The following is a 26,563-nucleotide window of genomic DNA, read 5'->3' as shown; positions in this document are numbered from 1 at the left end:
TATTACTAGAGAAAATAGCACTAAATAATTTTGAGGGGTGTGTGTGTGTGTGTGTGTGTGTGTGTGTGTGTCCTTCTATTTCCTTTTCTCTGATTATAAAAGTGGTCTCTACTCATTTTTAAAGTTTATAAAATGTAAAGAATAATAAAATCCCTTGTAATCTTCCTCTCTTTAACAGCCTCAGTTAACATTATGAAATAAATGCTTACTGTCGTGTTTTCTATTCATATTGTATTTTACATAGTTGACGTCAGACTAAATACAAACTTTAATTTAAAAAAATATTCACACTTTCTTACACTATTAACATTTTTCATATATGGAAAAAATTGGCTGTAGAAGAACAGTCATGTTTTAAAGGAAATAACTGAATCACAAAATTATGGGAGACCTATTTCATGCATTTATTGATTTCTAAAATAATATCAGTGAAAATTACTGTGCTGTGGCTAATACACTAGTAATTAGTCATATCAGCTTCCTTTAAGTGAAGTACTTAAGTATTTGCCTATAAATTTTCAATACCAACTCACTAACTCATAACTGAATAGTAGCTGAATTTCTTCTAATGTTTTGTCCTGGATATAGAATAGTGTCTCTTGACCTTTGTTTGGTCACCAACCCTCTGAGAAGTCAATAAAAGATATGAACCTTCTTCACAAAGAAACACATATTTCCACAAAAAACTAATTGTAATGATAATCAATTATGATATGCCAGGTGCTCTGCCAACTGCTTTACATAGTTGTTTCACTTAATCCTCATAGCAGCACTATAAGGAATATACTGTTACCCTTATTTTTGAGATAAAGACATTGAAGCTTTAAGGAGATTAAGTAGTTTGCACATGGCCTTAGAGCTAGTAACTGGAGCTCAAACTGATTTTTATGACCCAAAGCCCATCTCCTCAATCATTGGGCATCTAATTTTAGGGAGCTTATAAATTCCTAAAGCCTACTTATTGATACTCAGGTTAAAGGCACCCTACTATTGCAATCCAAAGATTTTCCTTGGCAGTAAAGAATATGTGTAATTAGTTAATCTTGTTATTTCTATAAATTAATATATAGGTATTTGTTGGACATCTACTGTTTTTAATACTTGCTACGTTCTGTGATATGGTCCTTATCCCTAAGTACTTTACTGCCTACATGGGAAGACAAGAGTTACATATATAAAACAATGAGAAAAAAATGTAAATATGAAGTTGAATATATAGTAATTAAACATTTCCATAAGCTATACACAAAAATTAATCTCTTTACTTTGTCACACATGATGTAATTTTCATTCCCTGATTTATAAAAGGAAAATCAAATCTAAAAGGCCACCATGTCCTCTGGGAACCTGGAAGATTCAGTGTGTCATAAAATGAGGTCTATAAAGTACAGCTCTGACTAAATATGTATCACATCCAGATTCCTGAGTGGTTTCATCAGCATCATGTCACCCCCAGGGGGCATGCCCAATAAGGAGATTCAAGAATGTGTAGCCACCTCTCAGGCATTCAAACCATGTATCATAGGGCAATCCTGTTGAACTGAACATGTGTAGGGCAGCAGAACACCGTGATAGTTGCTGCATCTTGACTCAGGTAGGGTTCCTACTGACAGAGAGGACTTCAGATGAGGCAGCATAGCTGTTATGTCATACGGGAGCAACAGTGATAATCTGCCAACCTTGGATGAAACTACCAGGCACGGGAAGCTTATGTAAGCTGACCACCTGACAATCAAGACTCAAAAAGAGTGGCTGTGGCTATAATTCAAAGAACTGCTTTCTACAGGAGCATAGTATGGGAAACTTGTAATTGAGCAGTGGCCATATACGAGGTTATCACAGATAATGGCTATTGTAAGATATGAAGGATGGATTCTGTCAAGCTTTTATTAACATGGCTCTCATCATGTTTTAAAACTTTAATCATTTGGGCTATACATATAGAATTCATTTATAAATGGCATATAAATTTTCTTTCCAAAGTAAATAGAAACTTAATGTGCTAATCATTCTATATCGTTTATCTCCTTCCATTTGAGTCATTTTTATTTAAAATCTCTAGAAGAAGAATGTTTTGTGTTACATTTGCACAACACTTTGTGTTCCATACAATTCGTTTAATAACTTGTTTTAAATTTCATTTCACATAATGTTTTTGTGTTCCCTGCAACTCACCTTGATAACATTTTTTAAAGTAGGTCAAGGATTTTATGAAAACCTAGTAGACATTTCCTAGATGGAAAATATTTTTAAAGAACAGAAATTCCTGTCATTGTTCATAAATCATCATTTGAATCTATGCAGTTACTAGTCGTTTGAAGTAATTTTCCAGACATATATGCAAATATCTTGATGGATTTTATTTAATTTCAAAAGACTAATATGATACCATCTTCCTATAATTTCTTAAATTCATTCCTGAAGAAAAATATAATTGAAAGGAAAACATTCCTTTTCATATTTGCTTTGAGCAGATGCTTGTTATTTTTGAGGTAAATAGTAGATTGATGTTAAATGTTTATCATGCTTTGGCTTCACAGAGAGAATTCAAGGCGTAGTTAGTAACTGTCCAACTTTTGAATTTGCTCTGTATGTATGTGTGTGTGTGTGTGTCTTGTGTGTATGTAGGGGCTTAAACAAGACCTTTTGATTGCATAATAAGCAGGGCTTAGGGACAATAAAATCTGACATTCTTAACTGTTACTAGTATTTGTCCCTATAGCCCTGTGCAGTTATCTTCTTATTAACAATGTAGAAGCCAGAGTCATAAACTGAGCATGTACCCAAGGCGCTACTGTAAATTGCAAATAGCATTCATGTGGTCTCTTTTGACCTAAGACTAAATTGGGATAGAAGGAAGAGAAAAAAGAATTTTTGAGAGTGGAATAGAAGTAGAAGTCAAGAACAAAGAATACACTAGAAGGATGGACATGTACAAATGTTTCCTAAGTTTTTGCTGTGAGATTTATTTAGATGGGTCTTTTCATATCTGCAGTACTCTTTTACTGAAGAGCCAAGCACTAGATTGGGGCAGCCTCTGCTGCTGGTGTGTGTGTGTGAGTGTGTGTCTGTGTGTGTGTGTTGGCGATAATGCACTCATGAGATAATACAAATAATCAGTGAGGGAATAATTAATGATGTGGCAGGGAATATTTTTTGATAAATGCTTGGGGAATGAGGTGACAGGCGTGAAATTAGAAAATTCCTTCAGCGATCTAAAATATAAATAGCTTTCGGAACTGAAAAGAGTTTCACAGCTGAAGATTTTATTGTGTTGAGAGGAAAAACTTTTTTCTCTCCCCCACTCCCTCCTCCTTTGCAAGTTGTTTGTCCATTCACAAAACAAATACTCTGAAGCCCAGCGCAGCTCATGGGAATAAATTTCAGGTCGAATTAGTACAGTTTCCTTGCTGTCAGGATGCTGGAATTAATGGTGTTTTGATGACACGAATTTTGAAGGGCAAACAAAGAAGCTGAAGGGAGAGAGACATGACTCCTTAGAAGCTTGGTCCTCCTCTCCCCCAGCCTCTCTTGTCTTCCCTGTCATCCGTCTGCCAATCTCCCTGTCCATGGTTAGTTAAAGGCGCTTTTTATCCTCTTTTCTTTCCCACAGAGTTTGCCAGATCCGGCCCGGTGCCTGGGTTCCAGGAGGACACGCTGCAGTTGGCCTTCATCGACTTGAGACAAGTAAGTCTTTGTGTTTTTGTTTTTTGTTTTTCTTTTAAGATGTGTGACTGAAGACCATCAGGTCTTAAGGAAAAGGGGAGGGGAGGGGGATTGGCGTTGGCGATTCACACTGGAGACCTAAGGGGTTTTCCCTGTGTTTGAGGCCACCTCTTTTATTTAGCTATCTGGGATCCTTAGCTATGGTGGAGTTAAAGGTTTTGTGGGTGGAAGGGAAGGCAGGAGGTGGGAGGAGGGACCCAGAATGTAGAGGGACTCAAGTGACCCTCAAGTGATGTGACCCATTGTGCTATAGTTGGCTTCTGCAGACACAGCAAAAAGATAGCTCAGCAAACCAATGCTAAGCAGGTGCACTGATGCAGAGACTGCCTGCCCAGAGGACTTTTGTTTGCAGATAATGAGGGCAGTAGCATTTAAGAAAAATGAAATATTTTACGTTCTGGATTGTTGGTTTGGTTTGTTGACTTTTTTCTGTTGCCTTAAGTCTTAAGTCATCCCCTCCTTTGTAGAATGCGGTCAGCCATGAGTGACTAAGTGGTCATTTTAGATAATCAGCAAAGGCCCTGACCAGTCATGCTAACCCGACAGGCAACCCTACTGAAGTAATGTGATGAAAGCTGGTACTTAGGTATACCTGAGCTTTGCAAGCCCATTAGATAGAAAGAGTCGTGCTATAGAGCTGTTGCTTGCAGATTGAAAAGGGTGGGTTGGTAGGCCTTGGTGGATTGGGTACAGAGGAGCAGTATGGGTGGGGGCCGAGAAAGGGAGAGAGTTAACTGGGCTCTGTCATCTCTTCACTCTGAAGATGGATGGGGTTGGATAGAAAGTGTGAATGAAGTAAGAATCAATGACTGATGCTTCTCTCCTATTAAAACAATCTTTTTTTTTTTTGTCTGTTTTTTAAAAGGGGGCTGGCTTTGTTTCTCCTGCCATAATGATGCAGTGCCTCTTGTTTTCAGAGCTGACAAAGTTTGCATTCTGAGAACTTTTAGATGCCCAGGGTATTTCTTAAAGCTGTAGGACCCCTTGTATTGGTAGTCTCCTTACTACTGTGACTCGATTCATGCTAGAACAGCTTTTAACCCATAATGGATGGCCTGAGCTACCCCTGAATCCTTGTGGATGGGTGGTGTAATCTGTCATCTGATGACAATTCTGGAAAGCCCTGTTAAGCAGAAAACAGAAAATTGTGTCTCTATAGACCCGCCAAAGTTTGAGGATTCAGGCCGCGTCCCAGAAACGTGTGTCAACTTAATATTTAGGAGTTGAGGTGGGGGTTCCCTTACACATAAAGGCTTTCCCAGCATGGTCCCAAATGCAGCTGAGTATCTCTTTCCACACTTAACACCTTCCACCTGTGGATTCAGCCACTCAACCGAGATGTTCAGGTTTTAACCCCTTGGCTGATGTAAACCTGAAAGATTGGGATTTTGCTTTATGGTTTTGTGGAGCGGTATCTGCTTGACTTTCCCAGCACTGTTTCTTCTCAGAGACTTCTGAGCCAATTGGCATTTCTTGGAAAGCAGAAATTGAATTTCATTGGAAAAACACATCCAAGGAAAAATTTTTCCCTTCTCACTCTTCATGGAAAGGAAGTGTGGTCATTCTCTCGAGTTTGTGGTTTTGGTCCCTATGGAAAGCAACTAGTGTTCACAGAAAATGTTAACTAAGGGAATAAGTTAGAAAACACAGCCAAAATAAGGTGGATCTGAGCTGGGGATGAATGTTCAAGTACTTGTGAGCTCTCAGTGAGCACTGTTGCTTATGCTTAAGTTCCTATTTTCTGTTACAGTTTTGTTCTGAGAGTTCCGATTACGAAGTTTTAGTAGTAGAAACCAAAACTCCAAAATTTCACTGAGTCATGAAAGAATATGCCTCTTGCTATTGAATCTATCACTTAATTTCTGTTTATGTCTGTCTCTATTAAAGCAGCTTACATTTTTCTTAGATCATTTGAAAAACTTGCCTAGCTCATTATTAGCAGGCCTCAGGTAGGTTGAATCAGTGTGACAAAAATTATCTTTCCACATCCCGTGCTGAAAATATTTATCTCTTTGCAGTTCATCTTAGTCATTCTCATAACTTAAAGTGGCCATCATTTTTAAAGTGAGCAGCTAATGAACTACAAGAGATGTGCGGATTATAATAGAAAGTCTGGAAGTGTGGTTTCAAAGGAGATAGCTTGACCTCAAACGAGACATGACTAGGTGTCCTTGAGTATGTGTCCTTTTGCCTGTACTCTTTGCAATGCTAAAATAGAGTTATGGAATTTTGGGGGCTGGGTGCTAATCTTAAAAATCATGTAATATAACCTTTGGCTTGATACTTGGAATCCCTGTACAGCACCCTAGACTGTGCTTGAATATTCTCCTTGAAGAGAACTTGCTTCCCCAAAGCAGCAGGGTCCACCTCAAGACAATCTGATTATAAGAAACATATTTCTTAAAAAAAAAAAGAAACGTATTTCTTAAGTTGGCTAAAATATGTCTCACTTAACTTTGACCCTTTCACTCTTTGTATTTTTATTAATGCACTCCAATTTGGGGGACAGGCTTTCTATCCTGATTTATTGAGCTTCCACCTGCTAGTAATTGAATCTTTTTCACGTGTAGCATTGTTACTCATTCCATATCTAGTCTTTATGTGGTTGATTTTATACACCACAATTGAAGACTTTACTCTCTTTGGTCTGCGTTTTCCTTTTTGACATTCTATTAACAAACCAGATTTTAATCATTCTTATTTATTTAGCCTGTCTAAACCTTTTAAGGTCCTGACTCAGTTATCCACCTTACTACCTGATTTAACCATTATGCCCTTTATAAGTCAAAGATAACAATATTAATCAGGAATGGCCGAAGTTAAAGGAAGAAGTTAAAGTTAAGGCAAGTTATAGGATACATACGTGCACCCATGCAAAAAGGGGATTTGTCCCCAGTTCAGTGCAGCAAGGATATTCTTTTACTGTCATTGAGTGTATTTTCTTCATTGGTTTATGAATATATTCATTCTGATCATGCTTTCATGTTCTTTTGCTTTACAGTGTTTCAGGCTCTATCAATTGAATGATAATTTTTAAAATATTCAAAACATGGAATATTTGATGAACTCATCTCTGTATAGACTATAATAGCAGAGTGTCATTTAAAAGCCATAGAATTTTATTAGGAAGCAAATTAGATGTGGATAGCAAAACTATTCATCCTTTCTGAGCCGTCCTGTCTATTCTAATTTTTCTACTTCTTAAGGAAAAAAGTGAAATGACATTTTGAATACACAGGCTTTCATGATATTTTACACTTTTATAGCACGTCAAAGTTAAAGTATATTTACCTACATAGCTCATTTGTCAGGTTTCTGGGTTTAGAAAACCAGCTGTTAATGTGAATTAGTGCAAATCAAAATCTTCTTCTTTGCCACTTTATAATTTCTATATTCCCAAGCTCATAAAAGTACGATTGCAGTACAACTTCACATTCATGTATCAAATCTATGTGCATATTTCTATGGAAATCCAAATTTGGGTTAATGCTAAATCTTGAGAAGGACAGCTTAAAGGCTCACTTATTAACTCTCTTGAAGTAGCATTTATATTCCAAGTACTGATAATTGCTGGCCCTTAATGGTTCATAATTGAGAATAACAACACAAGGCCAATAGTAGATCCTCAGTAGTTATTTGATTCTTAAGCAGTACTATGGTTTGTATTTTCTTCTGTTGTTAAACATTAAGTAAATTATGCTGATGAACACCGGAATTTGAACTTCAGATGATTTTCATTTCAGTTTGTCAAACTCTGAGTGCCTACTGTGAACAAAGCGCAACTTAGGTGTTGTGGGAATACACAAATGAATATAATACAGTCTCTGCCCTCCATAACAAAGAGGTGAACAGCAAATACTTGATTCTAATATAAGGCACATATGATTAAGTATTTCATTGGAATGCTAAAACAACTGTGTATGTTTCGATTATTGCAACAGCTTTTGCTGCATAACAAATCACCCAAAAACATTGGCTTAAAACAAGAACCATTTATTTAGCTCAAGTTTCTACAGATTGGCTAGGTTCAGCTGAGCTCACTCATACTTTGAGATCAGCTGCCGGATGGGCTCTGGCTTGCCTGAGGTCGCGTGCCTTAGCTCAGTCGACTCTTCTCTGCTCCCTGTGATCTCGCACTAGCCAGCAGCCCAGTCCAGGCTTATTCACGTGGCCTCCTGGCAGGGTTCCAGGAGAGCAAGAGGAAGTGTGAAAACCTCTTGAGGCCCATGCTTGAAATATCACTTCTTCCACATTCTGTTGGCTAGAGCTAGTCACAAGGCCAGCCCAAATTCAAGGAATGGGAAAAGAGACTCCAACTTACAGTCTAGTTGGAATATAGGACTTTTATATAATCATGTGACATAAACAATGCAAATCAGGAGCAAGATTGAATCTCTAAGTACAAAAAATGGCCATGAAGTACAGAGGTCTTTGTAGGCCTGAGTAGTTATAAAATATTTCATGGAAAATGTGGAGAGTTAAACTGAGAAGAAGTTAGGTGTTGATTAGGGGTAAAGGTATTTCAAACATGGAGAAGAGCTGGATTTAAGTTTTGTTTGTAAAAATGTGTGTGCGTGTTTGTATGCATGTGTCTGTGTGTGTCTGTGTGTGCGTGTGCATGTGTGTGTGTATTGATTTAACCAGGATCTAGACTGTTTTGCCACCTTTAAGTATTAAACTAATCTCTTTAAATCCCCTTTTCTTAATTTCTCTTCTTTGTTCTCTGCTTTTACTTTCCAGCTTCTTCATGGACCTCTTTTTTATGTTCTGTATCTCCTCATCAAATGCTGCTTATTACAGGCTACCCTGAAACACTTCACATTTCTGTTTTTTCCATTCATTGTGAGAGAATCTTAACTTCCCCAGATAATTATTACATTATTTATTAAATTTTAGCTGTTCACCTTCCATGTCTGACCAACAGGAAGAGGTTTGAATATGTTCTTTAGAAACGTCTCTGTTCCTTGGCACCAACTGTTTTTTACTTCCAATATACATAAGTTTTTATAAAGCTGAATGAATTAGGTTGTGACATTGCATCAGATCTCCTGAATGGAGCTTGTTGGCAACAACTCTTATACAGCAAAGCCATCCCAAGATATCTGTGGCTTTTTTTAGATTGAGTTGGTGACATTCCCTCTAGGCCACTTATTCCCCAATTTCTAAACCTTCAGTCTAAAGTAAATGCAGTGCATTTCCATTGCAGGCACTTAAACTGCCTTAAAAACAACTATAGAACCTAAGAGAAATAATTGTATATTTCTTTGGAGACGTTGAACAGATTCTGATGTTATGCCTATTAGAGGTATAAAGGTAAAATCAGTATTTTCAGTTAGTCAGCATCAGGTAGGGAAACCTGAGAACCACTCAAGAATCTGACTGTGTAGACACCTCCCCTTTTATTTCCCCTCCTATCTTGATCCTATTCAATAAAATTTTGGTTTTTGAATAAAATTGCCTTCCCTTCTTTTTGCCTTACCTTCAAGTCTAATGAACAATATTCCCATTAAGAGGAACATGTCCCCTTTGCATGACTGCTGTTGGTGCTTATGGAAAAAATATTAACTGTGCTTATATTTTAGCCTCAGTAGAACATCCATTTATATCAAAAACTGATTTTGTCTGATATGGCACATATCAAAATGAGGCTCAATAGAATTTCTTTTATAATATTTCACCCTAACCAGGCGATTACATAGGAGGCTGGGGTGGGGGTAGAGCAGGCCCACATAAAAGGCCTCAGGGATCAGTCTTCACCACAACCCTTAAGCTGTATTAAACTGGAAGAAAGCCATCCCCCACATGTACTTCTTAGTAGGGAAGGGTGGTGGCCTGTAGTTTTCCCAGGTATTTACTGAGTCATGGTAAAGAAGGGAGGTGTGGGCGTAGGTAGTAGGGGAAAGTTTTTATGAAAGGATATTCTCGGTGGAGGAAAATATAGTGGTATATGAACCCTCTAGTAGTGACGTGTGTGGATCAGTAATGTTGTCAGTAGAAATACTCTCCAGGTGCTCAACTGAAATATTTTGTTGATCTTGAATAATGGCCTATAAAACTGGGAGTCATCTGCACCAGGGTTAGTAATCAAACAGTTTGATAACTCATAAAGTTAGAAGATGTCATTTCTATAACTGATGTTAATGGTGGGGTTAGAAGGAATGGTTTAAGCCATAAAGCACATTATCTGGGAAAAGATTATCTGCACAACTGATATGGTAGCATATATAGCATGTATATGTGGGTAGATGTCATTTCCGAAATGAAATCTGAGGTTATCATATCCCAAAGGCATTTGTTGATTAGAAGAGGATGTAGTAATATTAATATATTAGAACTCCTGCACAAATCTCTGCTGATACAGAGCCACTAAAAGTTCCTGCAGACTATAGGCCATGTCTTGACATAGGCACAGCAAGCACTTGAATGTAGATATAGACCTCCTTAATCAGGAAGTATTCATTCATTCAACACTATGCCTAGCACTGTTAGAGTGGGTACAGTGGCATAGAGGGTATAGTGTAGTGAATAAAATATGTTCCCTGCCCTTGTGGAGCTTACATTCTGGTGTAGTTTGCCCATGCTTGTAACATAGGCCTTTTTAACATTCTGCCCTTCCCAAAATCTCTCTTCAGGTGGCCCTGGTGCTTTGAGGAAATGCTACTTTGTCTAGATTTTTATTTTTTGTATTGATGCTCTATTAGTCAGTTTTAGGGACAGCTGCAGAATTTTCTGGAAAGATCCCCAGGACAAGGCCAAATGTGCTGTATACTGATAAGCAGGCTTTCAGAAAAAAACGTTTAGCTATGTTTGGCAGCCTGGCATAAATAAGATGGTCAACTTGAAATACTTCCTTTCCAAAGGTAGTCCTTTGGTTTTTGAAAGCAGGTTTTTCTGGCTGTATTAACAAAATTGTTTTGCCCATGTTGTTTTGACAGACACTTATAACCTTCACAGTGATACCTCTAACCTTAAAGGAAGTTCTGACAGCAAATAATTCCTATTGCCAAGTAGAAAAGAGCTAACACCTTTGGGTCCGGTTTTGTAGAATAATGATAAGAAGAAGAAAATTGGGAACATTTCTGAGAATAGATTCTACTGAGCTAGACCTTTGACCTCATATAAGCCAACACTAGATCAGCATACACAAGGATAGGGCACAGGTGAATAAGGTCTTCAGCTACGGGATGTGGCTGCAGCTTCTGCAAATCAGATATATCCCCTTACTTTGCTTGGGACATTATTAACTGGAGCCACCACAGAAAATTTATAGAAGGAATTGCCATTAATATGTAACACATTCTGGGATTTACTGAGTGCTTTTGGTTGATTGGAGGAGAATTTATTCTAGAACTGCTGAGACTTTGTCTCACCTATACCAGCCTCTTAACTGGGGAGGAGGTGTGTCTGGAAATGCTGAGTCATTAATGACAGGGTCTTTAAACTGAATTAATGGCAGATATGTGGAAATAAGCAATGAGTGAAGAACCTTCAGTTAGAGGGGTTGTGGACAATCTTTTGGGTAGCAGGAGACAAAACACCAGACTTTTGATGTATTTTCCCATGAATAATGCATTGGATTTGGCCTTTGACTTATGGGCCTCCCAGGCTAAGATTATCCATTGTTACTGGCAACCCATATTGGTACAGTCCTGGGTTAGATGGCTAACCTAATCTAAAGCTTGGTCAACAGAGTTGTCCACCACTTCCTACTTTAAACTGGAGGCAGAGAGATCTGCCACCTAGAGATTTCACCAGAGTATAGAACAGCCTTTCCAGTAGTGGCTAGAAGGACCTTTTCCAGAAGTGTGAGTCTAGTCTGTGACAACCCTGCTACCCCTTTGGTCCAGTAAAACAGCTGTAACTTTTAATGTGGGCATGGTGCCAGCATCACTCCAGATAGCCTCATAGTAAAGTCTCTCAGTTCAGAGGCTAGAGTTGCATTCCATTTCAACTCTTGTGTGAAGAGCTAATAAGCGTAGCATAGTAAGCCACCTGGTTATTTCTACCTTAGCTCATAGACAGCATTTGTGATCCTCATGCTAAACAATAAAAGACCTAGGTAGTCTGTGAGGCCAGCTGCTAGGCTAGCCTGAGCCACTGCACTGCTCTCTGCTTTCCCAAGAAGCCAAGCCTCAGAAACTCAGGAGGTCTCGTTTTACGTCCAACACAGCATGGATATGCATACCCATAAACCTGGAATTTGTGAATTTCTCAGATAATCACATCTTCAAGAGAAGGGACAGGAAAGTCATCACCAATGAATTTCCCTGGGAGTAGCAGTGGAATCAGAGGCTGTTGTGGTAGTGCTGGCTGAGTTAAAGCCTATTGGGTTCCGAACACAAATCTCATCTGCATTAACTACACTGTCTAGTGTCCTATTAGAGGACGCTCATAGGCCACAGAAAAGACAGTAGAGCCAGGCCTTGGAACTAATTTCTGACAAGTGTATCCTACTGATAGCCGCTGGAGGGCAGCAGAGAGTGACAACAAAGGGCTAGATGTAGGGAATTGGGGCATATTTCAGTTTGCCAAGAAAGAAGCCCCCCATAGCTGTAAGAGAATTAGCTATCTGGGAGCCACCATTACAAGCATAGGCGCCTGGGGAACAAGGAACAAAAAGAGTGTCCAGAACCCTGATCTGAGGGTTAAAACCCTCCTACTAGGCAAGTTCAGAAACCAGTAAAGAAATGACATAGAACAAACTATGAAAGGGGAACCAGACAGCATCAGTAAAGACAGGGAACCAAAAGGACTAAAGTGTCATGTCTCAAGGGGGCAAGCAAAGATGGAACAGGAACCAAGTGAAAGAAAGAACTACAGTGGGAAGCAAGCCAGAGTGAGTGAGTTGAAGAGGCAAAGGGACAATCCAGAAAGACTGATTCTGAGGCAGCCATACCCAGGAAGGAGTCTTTCTGTAGGACACCTATCAGCAAGCAGAGAGCTGCAAAGGAACCAGTTTCCTACACGATCACACAGCTGTATCAATGGGATGCTTATCTCTTAAAGTAGTCCCTCCTTGATTAGCCAGGATTATTTCCTTCTTGGTCTTTCTTCATTTCAGGAGCAAAATAACTCTTTGCAAATATGGAGAGAGAGAGAGAGATGATATGGCATTTTAAGATGTGACTAAGGGATTCTTACACATGAAATGAAATTAAACTTGGGCTTGAAGCCCTTCTGGATAGCATTGGTGTCAAAGGACAGCTCACTTTCTTAGAATAGCTTGTGATACTGCCTTTTGATATTTTACACAGTAACATTTGCTAAGAATATCCAGTGGAAAAGAAAACCTGGCTCTGGTGACTAGTTATATAGGCAAGATCCCAGTCGATCCAAGGATTTAGGATCTGTTCCCAGTAGGTTAGCAGAGAGCTGTTTGGAGTCTCTTCTAACTGCTGTGTGAGCAGTTTTCCAAACCCCTTAAGGATGGAGAAAGAAAACTCTTTTTTGGCCTATTAAACTTCTAGTGTCTCCCTTCTTTGTCTCAACTCCTTAACCATCAGGAAAATGGGACTCCTGTACCTGCAAATTCCAGTAAGTATTTAATGCTTACTCCAGGATTATAAGTCTTATAAGCTATAAAACCTTTATTTTTATAGCCTAAGAAATGTTTCCAGTAGGTTAGTTCATAAATATAACAGGTGAATGACTAAATAAATTATGCTATACCCATATAAAGAAATATCACTCATCAATAAAAAGAATAAACTATTGATACATCCAGTTCTTGAATTTATATAAAATTCCAGAAAGGGAATTTCATACAGCATAATGTTTTAAGATTCATCCATGGACAGATTCAATGCAATCCCTATCAAATTACCAATGGCATTTTTTACAGAACTAGAACAAAAAAATCTTAAAATTTGTATGGAGACACAAAAGACCCCAAATAGCCAAAGCAGTCTTGAGGGAAAAAAACGGAGCTGGAGGAATCAGACTCCCTGACTTCAGACTATACTACAAAGCTATAGTAATCAAGACAATATAGTACTGGCACAAAAACAGAAAAATAGATCAATGGAACAGGACAGAAAGCCCAGAGATAAACCCACACACCTATGGTCAACTAATCTATGAAAAAGGAGGCAAAGATATACAATGGAGAAAAGACAGTCTCTTCAATAAGTGGTGCTGGGAAAACTGGACAGCTTTCATGTAAAAGCATGAAATTAGAACACTCCCTAACACCGTACACAAAAATAAACTCAAAATGGATTAGACACCTAAATGTAAGACCAGACACTATAAAACTCCCAGAGGAAGACAGAGGAAGAACACTCTTTGACATAAATCACAGCAAGATCTTTTTTGATCCACCTCCTAGAGTAATGGAAATAAAAACAAAAATAAACAAATGGGACCTAATGAAACTTAAAAGCTTTTCCACAGCAAAAGCTATATCAGCCTCTTAACTGGGGAGGAGTTAACAAGACGAAAAGGCAGCCCTCAGAATGGGAGAAAATATTTGCAAATGAATCAACAGACAAAGGATTAATCTCCAAAATATATAAACAGTTCATGCAGCTCAATATTAAAAAAACAAACAACCCAATCAAGAAATGGGCAGAAGACCTAAATAGACATTTCTCCAAAGAAGACATACAGATGGCCAAGAAGCACATGAAAAGCTGCTCAACATCACTAATTATTAGAGAAATGCAAATCAAAACTACAATGATGTATCACCTCACACCAGTTAGAATGGGCATCATCAGAAAATCTACAGACAACAAATGCTGGAGAGGGTGTGGAGAAAAGGGAACCCTCTTGCACTGTTGGTGGGAATATAAATTAATACAGCCACCATGGAGAACAGCATGTAGGTTCTTTAAAAAACTAAAAATAGAATTACCATATGACCCAGCAATCCCACTACTGGGCATATACCCTAAGAAAACCATAATTCAAAAAGACACATGCACCCCAGTGCTCATTGCAGCAGTATTTACGATAGCCAGATCATGGAAGCAACCTAAATGCCCACTGACAGATGAATGGGTGGGTAAAGAAGATGTGGTACACATATACAATGGAATATTACTCAGCCATAAAAAGGAACGAAATTAGGTCATTTGTAGAGACATGGATGCATCTAGAGACTGTCATACAGAGTGAAGTAAGTCAGAAAGAGAAAAACATATATCGTATATTAGTGCATATATGTGGAACCTAGAAAATGGTACAGATGAACCGGTTTGCAGAGCAGAAATTGAGACCTAGAAGTAGAGAAAAAACATGGACACCAAGGGGAGAAAGCGGCAAGGGGTGGGGGGTGTGTGTGATGAACTGGGAGTTTGGGATTGACATGTATACACTGATGTGTATAAAATGGATGACTAATAAGAAAATAAATAAATAAACATACACAGGTTAAAAAAAAAAGATCATCCATGGTATTGGATGTATCAATAGTTCATTCCTTTTTATTGATGAGTGATATTCTTTATATGGATATATCATACTTTATTTGGTCATTCGCCTGCTATATTTGTGAACATTTTGTTGTTTCCAATTTCACACTGTTATGAATAAGGCTAATGAACATTCATGTACAAGTGCTTGTGTAGATATATTGATATGTTTTTATTTCTCTTGAGTAATACTAGGAGTGGAATTGTTGAAGTATACATTTAACTTCTTTTTTTTTAATGTCAAACTATTTTCCAAAGTGGTTGTACCATTTTCCATACCTGTCAGCAGTGAATGAGAGTTCCAGTTGTTCCACATTCTCTTCAACACTTGGTGTGACAGTCTTTTATTTGTTTGTTGGTTTGTTGAGTCATAATTAACATATAGTAAAATTCATCCTTCTTAGACATACAGCTCTGTAAATTTTTACAAACTTGTGCAGTTGTGTAACTACCACCCAAATCAACATGCAGAATGTTTCCATTACTCAGAAAATTCCTTTATGCCTCTTTGCAATGAGTCTCCTCTTTCTACTCCCAGCTCCTGGCAATGACTGTTCTGATCTCTGATGCTACAGTTTTGTCATTTAAATGGAATAATACATATAAATGGAACCATACTCTTCATTTTGGCCTCTTTCACTTAGCATGATGCTTTTGAGGTTCATTCATATTGTTGCATATATTAGTAGAGATTCATTCATATTGTTGCATATATTAGTAGTTTCTTCATTTTTATTGCAGAATAATATTCCGTTATGGGGATAATTTGTTGACTCATTCACCAGTCGATGAATATTTGGATTGTTCCCAGTTTGGGGATATCATGAAAAAAAAGCCACAATAAAGATTTGTGTAAAGGTTTTTATGTGGACATATGTTTTCATTTCTCTAGAGTACTTAGGAGTGGGATTACTGAGTCATATGGTAAGTATATTTTTAACTTTATAAGAAACTATCAAACTGTTTTCAAAGTGGCTTTACCACTTTACATTTTCACCAGCGATATATGAGAGTTGCAGTTGCTCTGCACCCTTGCTAATATTTGGTGTTGTCAATTTTCTTTTCATTTTTACCATTTTAGTAGGTATGTTGTATCTTGTGGTGGTTTTAATTTGCATTCATGTAATGACTGTTGATGCTGAACATTGTTTTTTGTGCTTATTTGACATCTGTATCTCTTCTTTTGTGAGGTGTTTGTTCAAATCTTTCATCCAGTTTTAAAAAGAATTATTATTGAGTTGTAAAAGACTTTTATATATTGTGATTAACAGTTCACTATTAGATATGTGTTTGACAACATTTTCCCCCTAGTCTGTAGCTTTTAATTTTCTTAATAGTATTTCTCTAAAAGTTTGAGTGTTTTATCTTAATAAAATACAGTTCTCAGTGACATCATTTTTTTCTTTCATGGCTCCTGCTCCATGTGTCCTATGTTAAGAAATTTTTGCCTAACCCAAAGTCACAAAGATTATCTCCTATTTTTCTTCTAGGACTGCTATATATAGTGTTAGGTTTTTTTACATTTCATCTCTGTTGACACATTTTGAGTTAATTTTTCAATATAATATACCATATGGTCAAGGTTCATATTTTTATATAGAATGTATAGTTGTTCCAGCACCATTTGTTAAAAAGAGTATGTATTTTTATTGATTTGCTTTGACACCTTTATCAAAAGTCAACTGACTCTATATGTATTGTTCTATTTCTGGGCTCTATACTTTGTTCCGTTGATCTGTGTGTCTATCCTTTTGCTATGTCTTGATCTTACTTTTATATTAAGTCTTGAAATCAGGTACTATGGTATGAGTCCTCTAACTGTTTTTTCTTTTCTTTCTAGAGTAAATAAAATTGTTTATTTACTCTAGGTCCTTTACATATATATTTTAGAATCAGCTTGTCAATTCCTACAAAAAAACCTTGATGGAATTTTGACTAGGATTTTATCAAATTCGTAAATCACTTTGGAGAGAATTGACACTCTGACAATATTGAGTCTTCTAATCCATGTACATAGTCTATCTCTGCATTTATTTATGTCTTTGATTTCTTTTATCAGTGCTTTGTAGTTTTTCAGCAAATCTTGCAAATATTTTGTTAGAATTAATCAGAGTATTTCATGTACATTTTAAATGCTATTGTTTTATGTCAGTTTTTAATTGTTCATTGCTAGTATATAGAAACACAATTGGTTTTTGTATGTTGATCTTGAATCTCAAACTTTCTGAACTCATTTATTAGATCTAGTAGTATTTTATACAGTCTTTGGGATTTTCTAGGTAGACAGTTATGACGTCTGTGAATAAAGACAGTTTTACTTCTGCCTTTCCAACGTAGATGCCTTCTGTTTCTTGCCTTGTTGCACCAGGACCTCCAGTACAATGTTAAATAGAAGTGCTGAGAGCAGATATCCTTGCTTATTCCTGATCTTAATGGGAAAGTAGTCAGTCTTACACCATTAAATATAATAATAGGTGTAAGTTTTTTATGCTCTTCATCAGTTGAGGAAGTTTCTTTTAATTCTTAATTTGCTTAGAGTTTTTATTATGAATGGTACATCAGTTTTATATCCCATCATTTAATTAGCCATTATTATTTTTGAACTTACAAGTTATTTCTAATGTTTTCTTTTCATATTTAAATTATAATATATGTGTTCATACTTATAGCCTTTTTTTTAACCTGAATTTTTCCTTAAGGTAATTTCTTTATGTAAGAGTTATAAAAACATTTTTATGGCTTTTAAATGTATTGTTGGTTCCTATAACAAAGGGTTATTATACCAACTTAAAGTACACCTAGCAGTGTATTCGTGCACTAGTTTTACAGCAGCCTCACCAACACTGAGTCTATAAATTATAGATTTTAAGTGTTTGGTTAATACGATAGGTATGAGGGTACCTTTATGTTTTTATTCCATGTCTTTTTTTTGCTACACATTAAAAAAAATTGAGTAGCCCGTGAACATCAGTAAGGGCATGAATTTATCAATGTCTGGTTTTCAATTCTTATTGCCCTGTCCTGTGATAGGTTTTTTGCAATCTGATTTGATGCATCTCTAATTTAGCGTTAGCTTATTACAATCTAGTAAGAAATACAAGACTGATATTTATAAAAGTTAACTACTAGTAAAATGTATATGTTTAAGTAACAAATTAAGTATTGTGCAAGCATTGCATGAGTTTGAAAGAGGGAGACATTGCTGAGCCATTAGAAGTGATGATTCTTGCCTTTCTGGTTAATGGGTCAGTAGGAGCTGATTTTGTTTCTTTTGTTTATTTAGTTTTATAAAAGCATTCTGTGACCAAAACATTTGAGATTCACTCTTCACGGTGTCTCTAAAATTGTGTGTGAAATTTAATTCCCTGCTAATAATAAAAAATGTTCAAACCATTGTTTGTCTCCAGTGTTACTATAGAAAGAGCAAATTAGCTGGCTATTGGCTAGAAGAGCTAAGGTGTGAGGTCTCTATTTTCCAGAGTATGCTAAAAAAAATATGCTCTAGGGACTTAATCTGAAGACTGAGGTGTGGGTGTTCACCTAAGCTAAACATCAACCAGAAAGAGGCCTCCCACATTCTTCCCAGAGTTCTGATGCTTTGGGCCTGATGAAGACAAGTAGCAGGTTCTCTACAGCAATGTTCTGGCTGCCTTAAAAGCTACTGCTAGTATAGTCTGTAGTATTCTGTGACTTAGCACCGCAAGAGACTTGGAGAGACAGTGGGGAGAAAGTGGTTCTCCGAAGCTACTGGTACCCCAAGGCTATATTAAAAAGGACTATCTCAGGCAATAGTAAATTAGCAACATCACTGAAAGTGAATGTGTGTTATGAGGCAAGGGGAGACGTATCGTTCCTTTTAGACTGTATACTGCTAATCATCTGTTAATATAGCATTTGTAGTGTGTGTGCTTCCCTGGTCTAAATCCAAGTATGATTAGAGTTCTATATGATGCTCTTAATTTTTCCTCCCCTTAAAACCTCTGATAGAAATCATTAAAAGAGAGAAGGTGGTTTTACATGTGTTTTCTCTGGAATGCTGCCTTCCTACATCTATCTATCTGTGTGAACCTCTTTTCTTTCCCTGTCTGCTTGATGAAATGATAGTGAAAGAAGACAGTTAATTTCATTGGAGGAGGTAATGATAGGCTTGGGGAATGGGGAAGGCGAATGGAAGTGGATAGTGGGTATGTTCATGGTTCTTTCTATTAAGTATGAAACTATTTTATTCTTACTTCTTCTCTTGATCTGTCTTATGCTACTACCATTGAGCATCTTTTATTTCTTTTCTTTCATTCTGCTACCTACTGATTTTTAAAAACACAGTTATGATTATGTCATTTACCTGCTTAAAAAGCCTGAGAGCTCTCTGTTGCCCAGTGAACAAAGGACAAACTCCTAGCAAAGCAAGTCTGGTCCCAGCTTGTCTCTCTCGTCTCCTTTTCCTGTCATTTTTCCCCCTGTAATCTCTACCAGGACCACTCTTTACACCTCCCTGATCCAAAAACTGGACAAGCTTTAGGCCCCCTCTGCCTGTCACAGAGCGCTCTCCCTTAATAAAGTGACAGACTCCTTCCCTTCCTAAACTGCTTGGCTCAAATGTCATCTCCTTTATAAATTCTTCCCAACCTCCTCAGACAGATTTAATTGTTCCCCCTTTGGATCCCTGACATTTTATATGTCCCTTCGTTACTAATTCCTTTGTAATTACTTGTTTAATCATCTGCCTTCCCCATTAGATTCTGAGTTCACCAAGGGCAGGATCCCTGTTTCATTTATCCTCAAATTCCCCCTCCTCCAGTGGGTAACATAGTTCCTATTAGGTATTATGCTTTCATAACTGCTTTCTGAATGCATTGACTTAATATTGTTTTGTGTCATTTCAGAAGTAAATGGAATTAGATTGAATTTCTGAATAATATTTGTACTCAAACTCCCTTAAATAAATAGTGTTCATTATTTTCCTCCCACACCATGCTCTTCATTTTCACTTTAATCTTGTTAAATGAAGTGCAGAGGTCACAACCCTGAGGAAAGGAAGGACCAAATATGGGGAAAGGGAACTTAGCTGGTAGTCCCTGTACCCTAGCATAGGGAGGACATTCTATAGTGAGAGTCAAGAGGGAAGCCTACCTAGGAACAGCACCGTGCAGCTAGAAGGTTCATGCTGAAAAGGAAAATAGCTCCTCACCTGGTAAATTATTCTCACTGTTTCAACAGGAGGTAACTTCTCAGATGAAACACTTGGTCATATTCTTCCAACCCTGGTGAGCACCTGGGTTCAAGTGTCAGGTGTTCCCTTTCTATGTCTATGCCCAGATGGGGGCCATTTTTCTTAATGCACGTGCACCCTTAGAGTTCATCCAGCATTTCATCCTTGTTGTATCCGTCTGAGATGCATGTATCCCATCTAACTGAGCTCCAAAATTAGGCCAGAATGTCAGTCCAAACTCTGAAACCAATTCAAGATGTTGAAATCTTTTTTAGAATGACTTCTTGTTTACAAATAATTCCTGCTGAGGCAGTTAGGAATTTTGAATGAAAGTGATTAATGCGTTGAAAATGTAACATGGCCTTATTCTCCATGCCAGAAATATACTTATCTTCATCCTGTATAAATAATTAAAAAACTCTTAATGTGTTATATCCTATTATAATTTAAAATGTTCTAAAACTAAGTTCCTGCCTGTTCCTTCTGCAGTCTTCTTCACCTCAATTAATGGCAATTCTGGTCTTTCTTCTAGGAATAGAAATCTTGAAGTCATCCTTGACTCCTTTCTTTCTCTCACATCCCACATCCAGTCTATCAGCAAGCCGTGTTTTCCCTACCTTCAAAATATATCCAGAAACCAGCCAGCCATTTATAACTATCATTTCTTTTCTCATGATTCAAGTAATAATTATTTCTCGTTGTATTCTTGCAATGGCTTCTTAACTAGTCTCCATGGTTGTGACTTTGCCCTTCTATAGACTGATCTCAATATGGCAACCAGCATGAAACAGTTAAAACAGAAGTCAGATCACATCAGTCCTCTGTCCACAACCTCACAATGACTTCCCATTTCACTCTAAGTAAAAGCCTAAGTCCTTTTAATGACCTACAAGATACTATAGAATTTTCAGGCACACACACATACCACTTAACTGTCTGACCTCATCTCCTACTTCTTTTCTCCTCACTCTGCTCTGGCTCTGATAGCCTCCTTACTGTTTTTCAAATATGTCAGGTACAGGCCCATCTCAAGGCCTTTGCACTTGATATCGACTCTTCCTAGAAGGCCCTTTTCCAGATACCTGTAGTTCTTGCTCCTTTATCTTCCTCAGGTCTTTATTCAAGTCATTTAAAGTTCACCTTTTCATAGAGGCCTTTCCTATTTAAGGTTGTAATTTCACTCTCCCACTACCCCTGCCACCCCACCACCAAACCAAAACCAAAGCAAAACTCTATCCTTTTCCCTGCTTCATTTTTCTCTGAACAATTTATTATCTTCTAGTATATTATATATCTTACATATCTTATTTAATTCGCTTTCCCTCCACTAGAAAATGATTTCATGGGGGTAGAGATTTTGCCCATTTTGTGAACAACTTTATTCTTAGTGCCTAGAACAATTCCTAGCATATGGTAGGCCTTCAGGAAGTATTGTTGAAGGAAAAAAATGTAATCTCTACATGTTTGCCTTAGTTTTAAGTATTTACAGGTTGGTAGCCTTTTAGACATGAATTATTCTACGAAGCAACCTGATACGCACCATTAAAAGTAGGGATTTCAGAAAGTTTTTAATCAGCGGTTTAAAAGTGTGTTGTACATATTGGACTCTACCTTTCAATGAAGTAGAAAAAGGATATTTCCTAAAAGTGTTCTTGGTTATGGATTTCTTTGCTTCGATTGATAGATACCTGCTGATAAATGTCTCTCTCTAATCACATATTACCCAGATGTTGGTGATGGTGATGATATTAAGTCTGGAGAGGTAAACTGTGAGCCGGGTGCCACAGTTTCTGATCACAAGTTGGCAGTGAGACTTGGAGACAACCCAGCTTATCAAGAAATGCAGAAGTCACTTAAAAATGGTCAAAGTAAGTCAACAGAACGTGTTGGGGAGCACAGTTTTGGTAAAGGGAAAATTGACTCCTGATTGCAAAAGCGTGTTGTGACTTTTACAGAGGACTTAGTGTTATGCAGGGGCAGAGTAACCTCTTTTTCCAGCAGAGTACAGTAGAGTATGATGAGATATGGAGAGTTTGGGAAATCAAAGGATACCAGGTGAATGTGACACCCTGGATAATGAGTGTGAATATACCAAGGAGAGAGAGGCACTGTGGTAGTCCAAATACAGTATTTTGTATAACAACAACAGCAAGAGGTATTTTAACTGCATAACCTACAATTAGAATCTATAAATTCAGTAGCTCATCCTGAGAAGTGGCAGAGAAATCTGAAATAAGATATTCAAGGCTATTAAGTCCCTTTGTGGCTTTCTTCATGTCCTTTTTCTTCATGTCCTTTCTCAACACAGTTGTTCGTGTCTGGAGGGCTTTAGGCCCACAAAAACCCAGAGGAAGGAGGGTGATCTGTGGAGGATCTAGCCTGCTGAGATCTCCCACTTCTTTTACAAAAGGCAACTGGCAACAGCTCACTATCCTTAAGTAGCAAGTTGCCTGGACAGGGATCATAGGATTTAATTGTTAAATCTGTGACTGGCTAATTGCATAGATGCTAGGGTTGGGTGGCCTAGATAGGCCAACTGACTCCTTAAAATGTGGTTTTTTTGAATTTCCCAGTCTGGAACAGAAGAAAATAGCTGTGGTTTTATGTTAGTTGTATCCTGTAGTGTGCTGGGGAGCATAAGTTTCAGAGATTTCTTTATTGTGGCTCCCGCTTTTTATGAGGTAATAGAACTAAAAAAATCTTGGCACAAATCAGAAGTGGCAGAGGTGAAACCATTCACCTTTTTTCCTACTTCCTCTTTCCCACTTTCATTCCCCAGAATCTAGTGGTAATTTTACATTCATACACACACCTCAAAATCTCTTATGCAGAGCTATTGAGTTTTGAGTTGTGTACTGTCTCCTGGTCTTCTAGGCATGCTGGCCCCTGGGAGCGACCTAGAGTTCATTGGTTTTCCTAAGGCATCCCCTAATACATTTGAAAAGATGTTGTTTAGCCTCAGGGGTCATAGAACTGAGTTTCCAGTAGAGCGAGGCTAGAATTGCTCACAGTGTTAAAGCATTGTGAGTGGCAGTGCTTCACCCACGTTTTTGTCATCCTCACTGAGGTCCCAGGATAAAGTGGCTGAGAAAAGAATCCATTTAGCAACTGATAGTAGAGCCACCCACTATGGACCATCCCAGGATGTAGAATGTTGAAGGGGAAGTCAGGATATCTGTGATGTTGCCAGCAACTAGGTTATTTTGGGAAAGTCGCTTGCTTGTATTTTAATTTCCCCAAAGTAAAATGAAAAGATTAGGTAATCTTCATGTTCTGTTTGATCTCTTGTGTCCTCTGATTTTTGGTTCATCCTTACTAGCTTTAAACTTATCCTCTTCAAGATGGTTTCTTCCTTAACTTCCCATATGTACTTGCTTAGAATTCCTATATGCCTATATTTCAGTTTTAGAAGATAGCATGTATTTAATAGGAAGCTTTTTGGCTTTACTGTCACTGATTATCCTCAGCTTATAACACAGGATCCACTGAAATCTTTTAGTTAAATTAATACTCATCACTCCACAAGTCTGTATTTCATAGAACTTATTGACTCAGCTGGGGGGGGAAAGTATTGACACCAGGAGATTCCCTGCTTAGTTTCTCCTTTTGAAAACCTGAGGTCAGGATCTTACTTGCCAGCGGTGGAATCTGCCATCAAGGTATTGCAGCTTTCCACAGCTACCTTGCTTTAGGGAGTTCTAGCATGATCTATTATTCTATTGCCTGGAGCAAGATGTTCCTGGAAAAGAGGTCTCTGAATGTTCAGCCAATTTAGCAATTCATTGGCTCAGTGTTCTGAGATATTTCAGGATATTATGTGCAGAATTGAAATTTGTCTGGTCACTGCCCAAGAATCAGCACTATTAACGATGGCTGGATTAGGAGGTAAAAGACTGGGCAAAAGAGCTTTGAGAGAATTGTTTCCAAGTTTAAAGAGGAAATCAGTAAGTCAACAGCAGGCAGAACTTCACACAAGAATCTTTAAGATACCTCTGGATCTACCTCTTCAATTGCTTCTTCTCAGGCTCTTTTTTGCAGGGGCAGGAGTGGGTGGGTTTCTTTTCTTCTGCCTATCCCTTAATATATTGTACTTCAAGGGCTCTACCAGTCTTCTGTTCTATCAGTTCTGTTAGTTCTCTGTTCTCCTTACTCTGTATATTTACCTAGCTGAGGAAAAAATATAAGGGTGTGTGTGTGTGTGTGCGTGTACAGCAGAATAAATGCCCTGTTCCCCCAAAGATGTCCACGTATTAATCCCTGTGACCTGTCCATGCTACTTTTAGGACAAAAGAGATTTCACAGATGTTGTGATGTTAAGGACCTTGAGCAGATTATCCTGGAATTATCTGGGTGAGTCAGATCTAATCCTGTGAGTCCTTAAAAGCAGAAGAGAGAGACAAGATGGAAGAAAAAAGAGAAATTCAAAGTGTGAGAGGGATTTGACCAACCTTGTTGGTTTAGAAGGTAGAAGAATGAGGCCATGAGCAAAAGAGTACAGGTGGCCTCCAGAGGCTAGGAATGAGTAGGAATAGCTGACAGCCAGCAAGGAAATGGGGATCTCAGTCCTATAACCACAAGAAACTGAATTCTGTCAACAACCTAAATGGGCAAGGAAACCAGTCCTCCCCTCGAGGCTCCAGAAATGAATGCAGCCCTGCCAACACCTTGATTTTTGTTGGTGGAAACCCGTGTTGTATTTCTGACCTATAGAACTATAAGATAATAAATTTGTGTTACTTAGACCCCTAAATTTGTGGCAGTCTATTATGGAGGCAATAGAAAGCTAATACAATATGCATTTCCTCTTTCGTTGCCAAAATCAAAAACTTTATATTATGCTATTTAATAATGAAATGCAGTGCAGTAGAGAAAAAAAAGTAGGGTCTGTACAATTAGACAAAGCTGGATTTGAATCTTGCCTCTATCATATCCTACTGAATGACTTTGAGAAAATTCCCCTTTTGAACTTTTTTTTTTTCTCTAGAAAATGGCCCAATACCAACTAGGTCAGAGAGAGGGAGAATGAGAGTAAGAGCAAGAGGGGCGGGGTGGGGGGGGAGAGAAGGAACTGAAAGAGCACATGTAAAATGCCTGGCATATGGTAGTAAGTTGATAATTAGAGTGATTAATATAATAAAAATTAAAGCCAACATTGACATATTTTAGCTATCAAAAGAAGCACCATAGTTAAATATGATATCAAAGAAACAAGCAACAAAAGAAAAATAGATAAATTAGACTTCATCAGAATTAAAACTTTTTTGTTTCAAAAGGCACTATCAAGAAAGTAAAAGACAACCAATACAATGGAAGATAATATTTGCAAATCATATATCTGCTAAGGGACTAATATCCAGAATATATCAAAGAGTTTACAACCTAACTAAAAAAAACCCAATTTTAGAATGGGCAAAGGATTTAAATAGATATTTCTCTAGAGAAGGTATGCAAATGACCAATAAGCACCTGAGGAGACGCTCAACATCATTAACCATTAGGGAAATGTAAATTTAAAACCACAATGCAATGTTACTCTGTACCCACTGGATAACTTTAATCAATAAAATGGAAAATAACAAATGTTGGTGAGGATATAGAGAAATTAGAACCTTGTACGTTGCTGGTGGGCATGTAAAATGGTGCTACCTCTGTGGAAAACAGTTTGGTGGTTCCTCAAAAAGTTAAAAAGAATTACCATATGACCCAGCAATTCCATTCCTGAGTACATACCCAAAGTAATTGAAAACAGGTGTTTAAACAAAAACTTGTACTGATTATGCATAGCAGCAATATCACCATAGCCAAAAGGGGAAACAACCCAAATGCCCATCAACTGATGAATGGATAAACAAAATGTATTATATGTACAATGGAATATTATTCGGCTATGAAAAGGAATGAAGTACTGATACTGGTACAACACGGAGGGGCTTTGAAACATTATGCTAAATGAAAGAAGTCAGATGCAGTAGGTCACAAAGTGTATGATTCCATTTATATGAAATATCCAAAGTAGCCACATTCATAGAGACAGAAAGCAAAAGGAACTAGGCAGGAACCAAAAATGTAAGGATGCATGTTCAGACTAATTTTCAATAACTCCACATTTTAGTGAGGGGTATATAACGAGAGGTTCACTTGAAGGCAACGTTTCTGAAGAGATTAGAAGATTATCATCATGTTGGCACCAAATGGAGACAAATGAATCCCCTAT

The 26,563-nt window shown here is 37.7% G+C and overlaps 1 protein-coding gene across 6 annotated transcripts in view; it reads left to right on the top strand.

The window, feature by feature from the left end:
- The window catches only part of EXOC6B (exocyst complex component 6B), a 729,400-nt gene that overhangs the window by 557,846 nt on the left and 144,991 nt on the right, over positions 1-26,563 (top strand). For 5 of the 6 annotated variants that reach the window (XR_004352738.1, XM_032652455.1, XM_032652454.1 and 2 more), the window contains one exon: positions 3,614-3,687. Coding sequence is in view for 4 of the 6 variants with exons in the window: in XM_032652455.1 (XP_032508346.1) it covers positions 3,614-3,687 (74 nt within the window). In the remaining 2 variants the exon portion in view is untranslated. Of the gene's footprint in view, positions 1-3,613; positions 9,174-26,563 lie in introns of those variants that run through there. The other variant, XM_032652459.1, reaches the window with a different exon arrangement.

The sequence above is a fragment of the Phocoena sinus genome, chromosome 13 (assembly GCF_008692025.1).
Source record: "Phocoena sinus isolate mPhoSin1 chromosome 13, mPhoSin1.pri, whole genome shotgun sequence".
NCBI classification, from domain to species: domain Eukaryota; kingdom Metazoa; phylum Chordata; class Mammalia; order Artiodactyla; family Phocoenidae; genus Phocoena; species Phocoena sinus.
The sequence above is the reverse complement of the archived record's forward strand: the minus strand, read 5'-3'. Positions and strand labels throughout refer to the sequence as shown.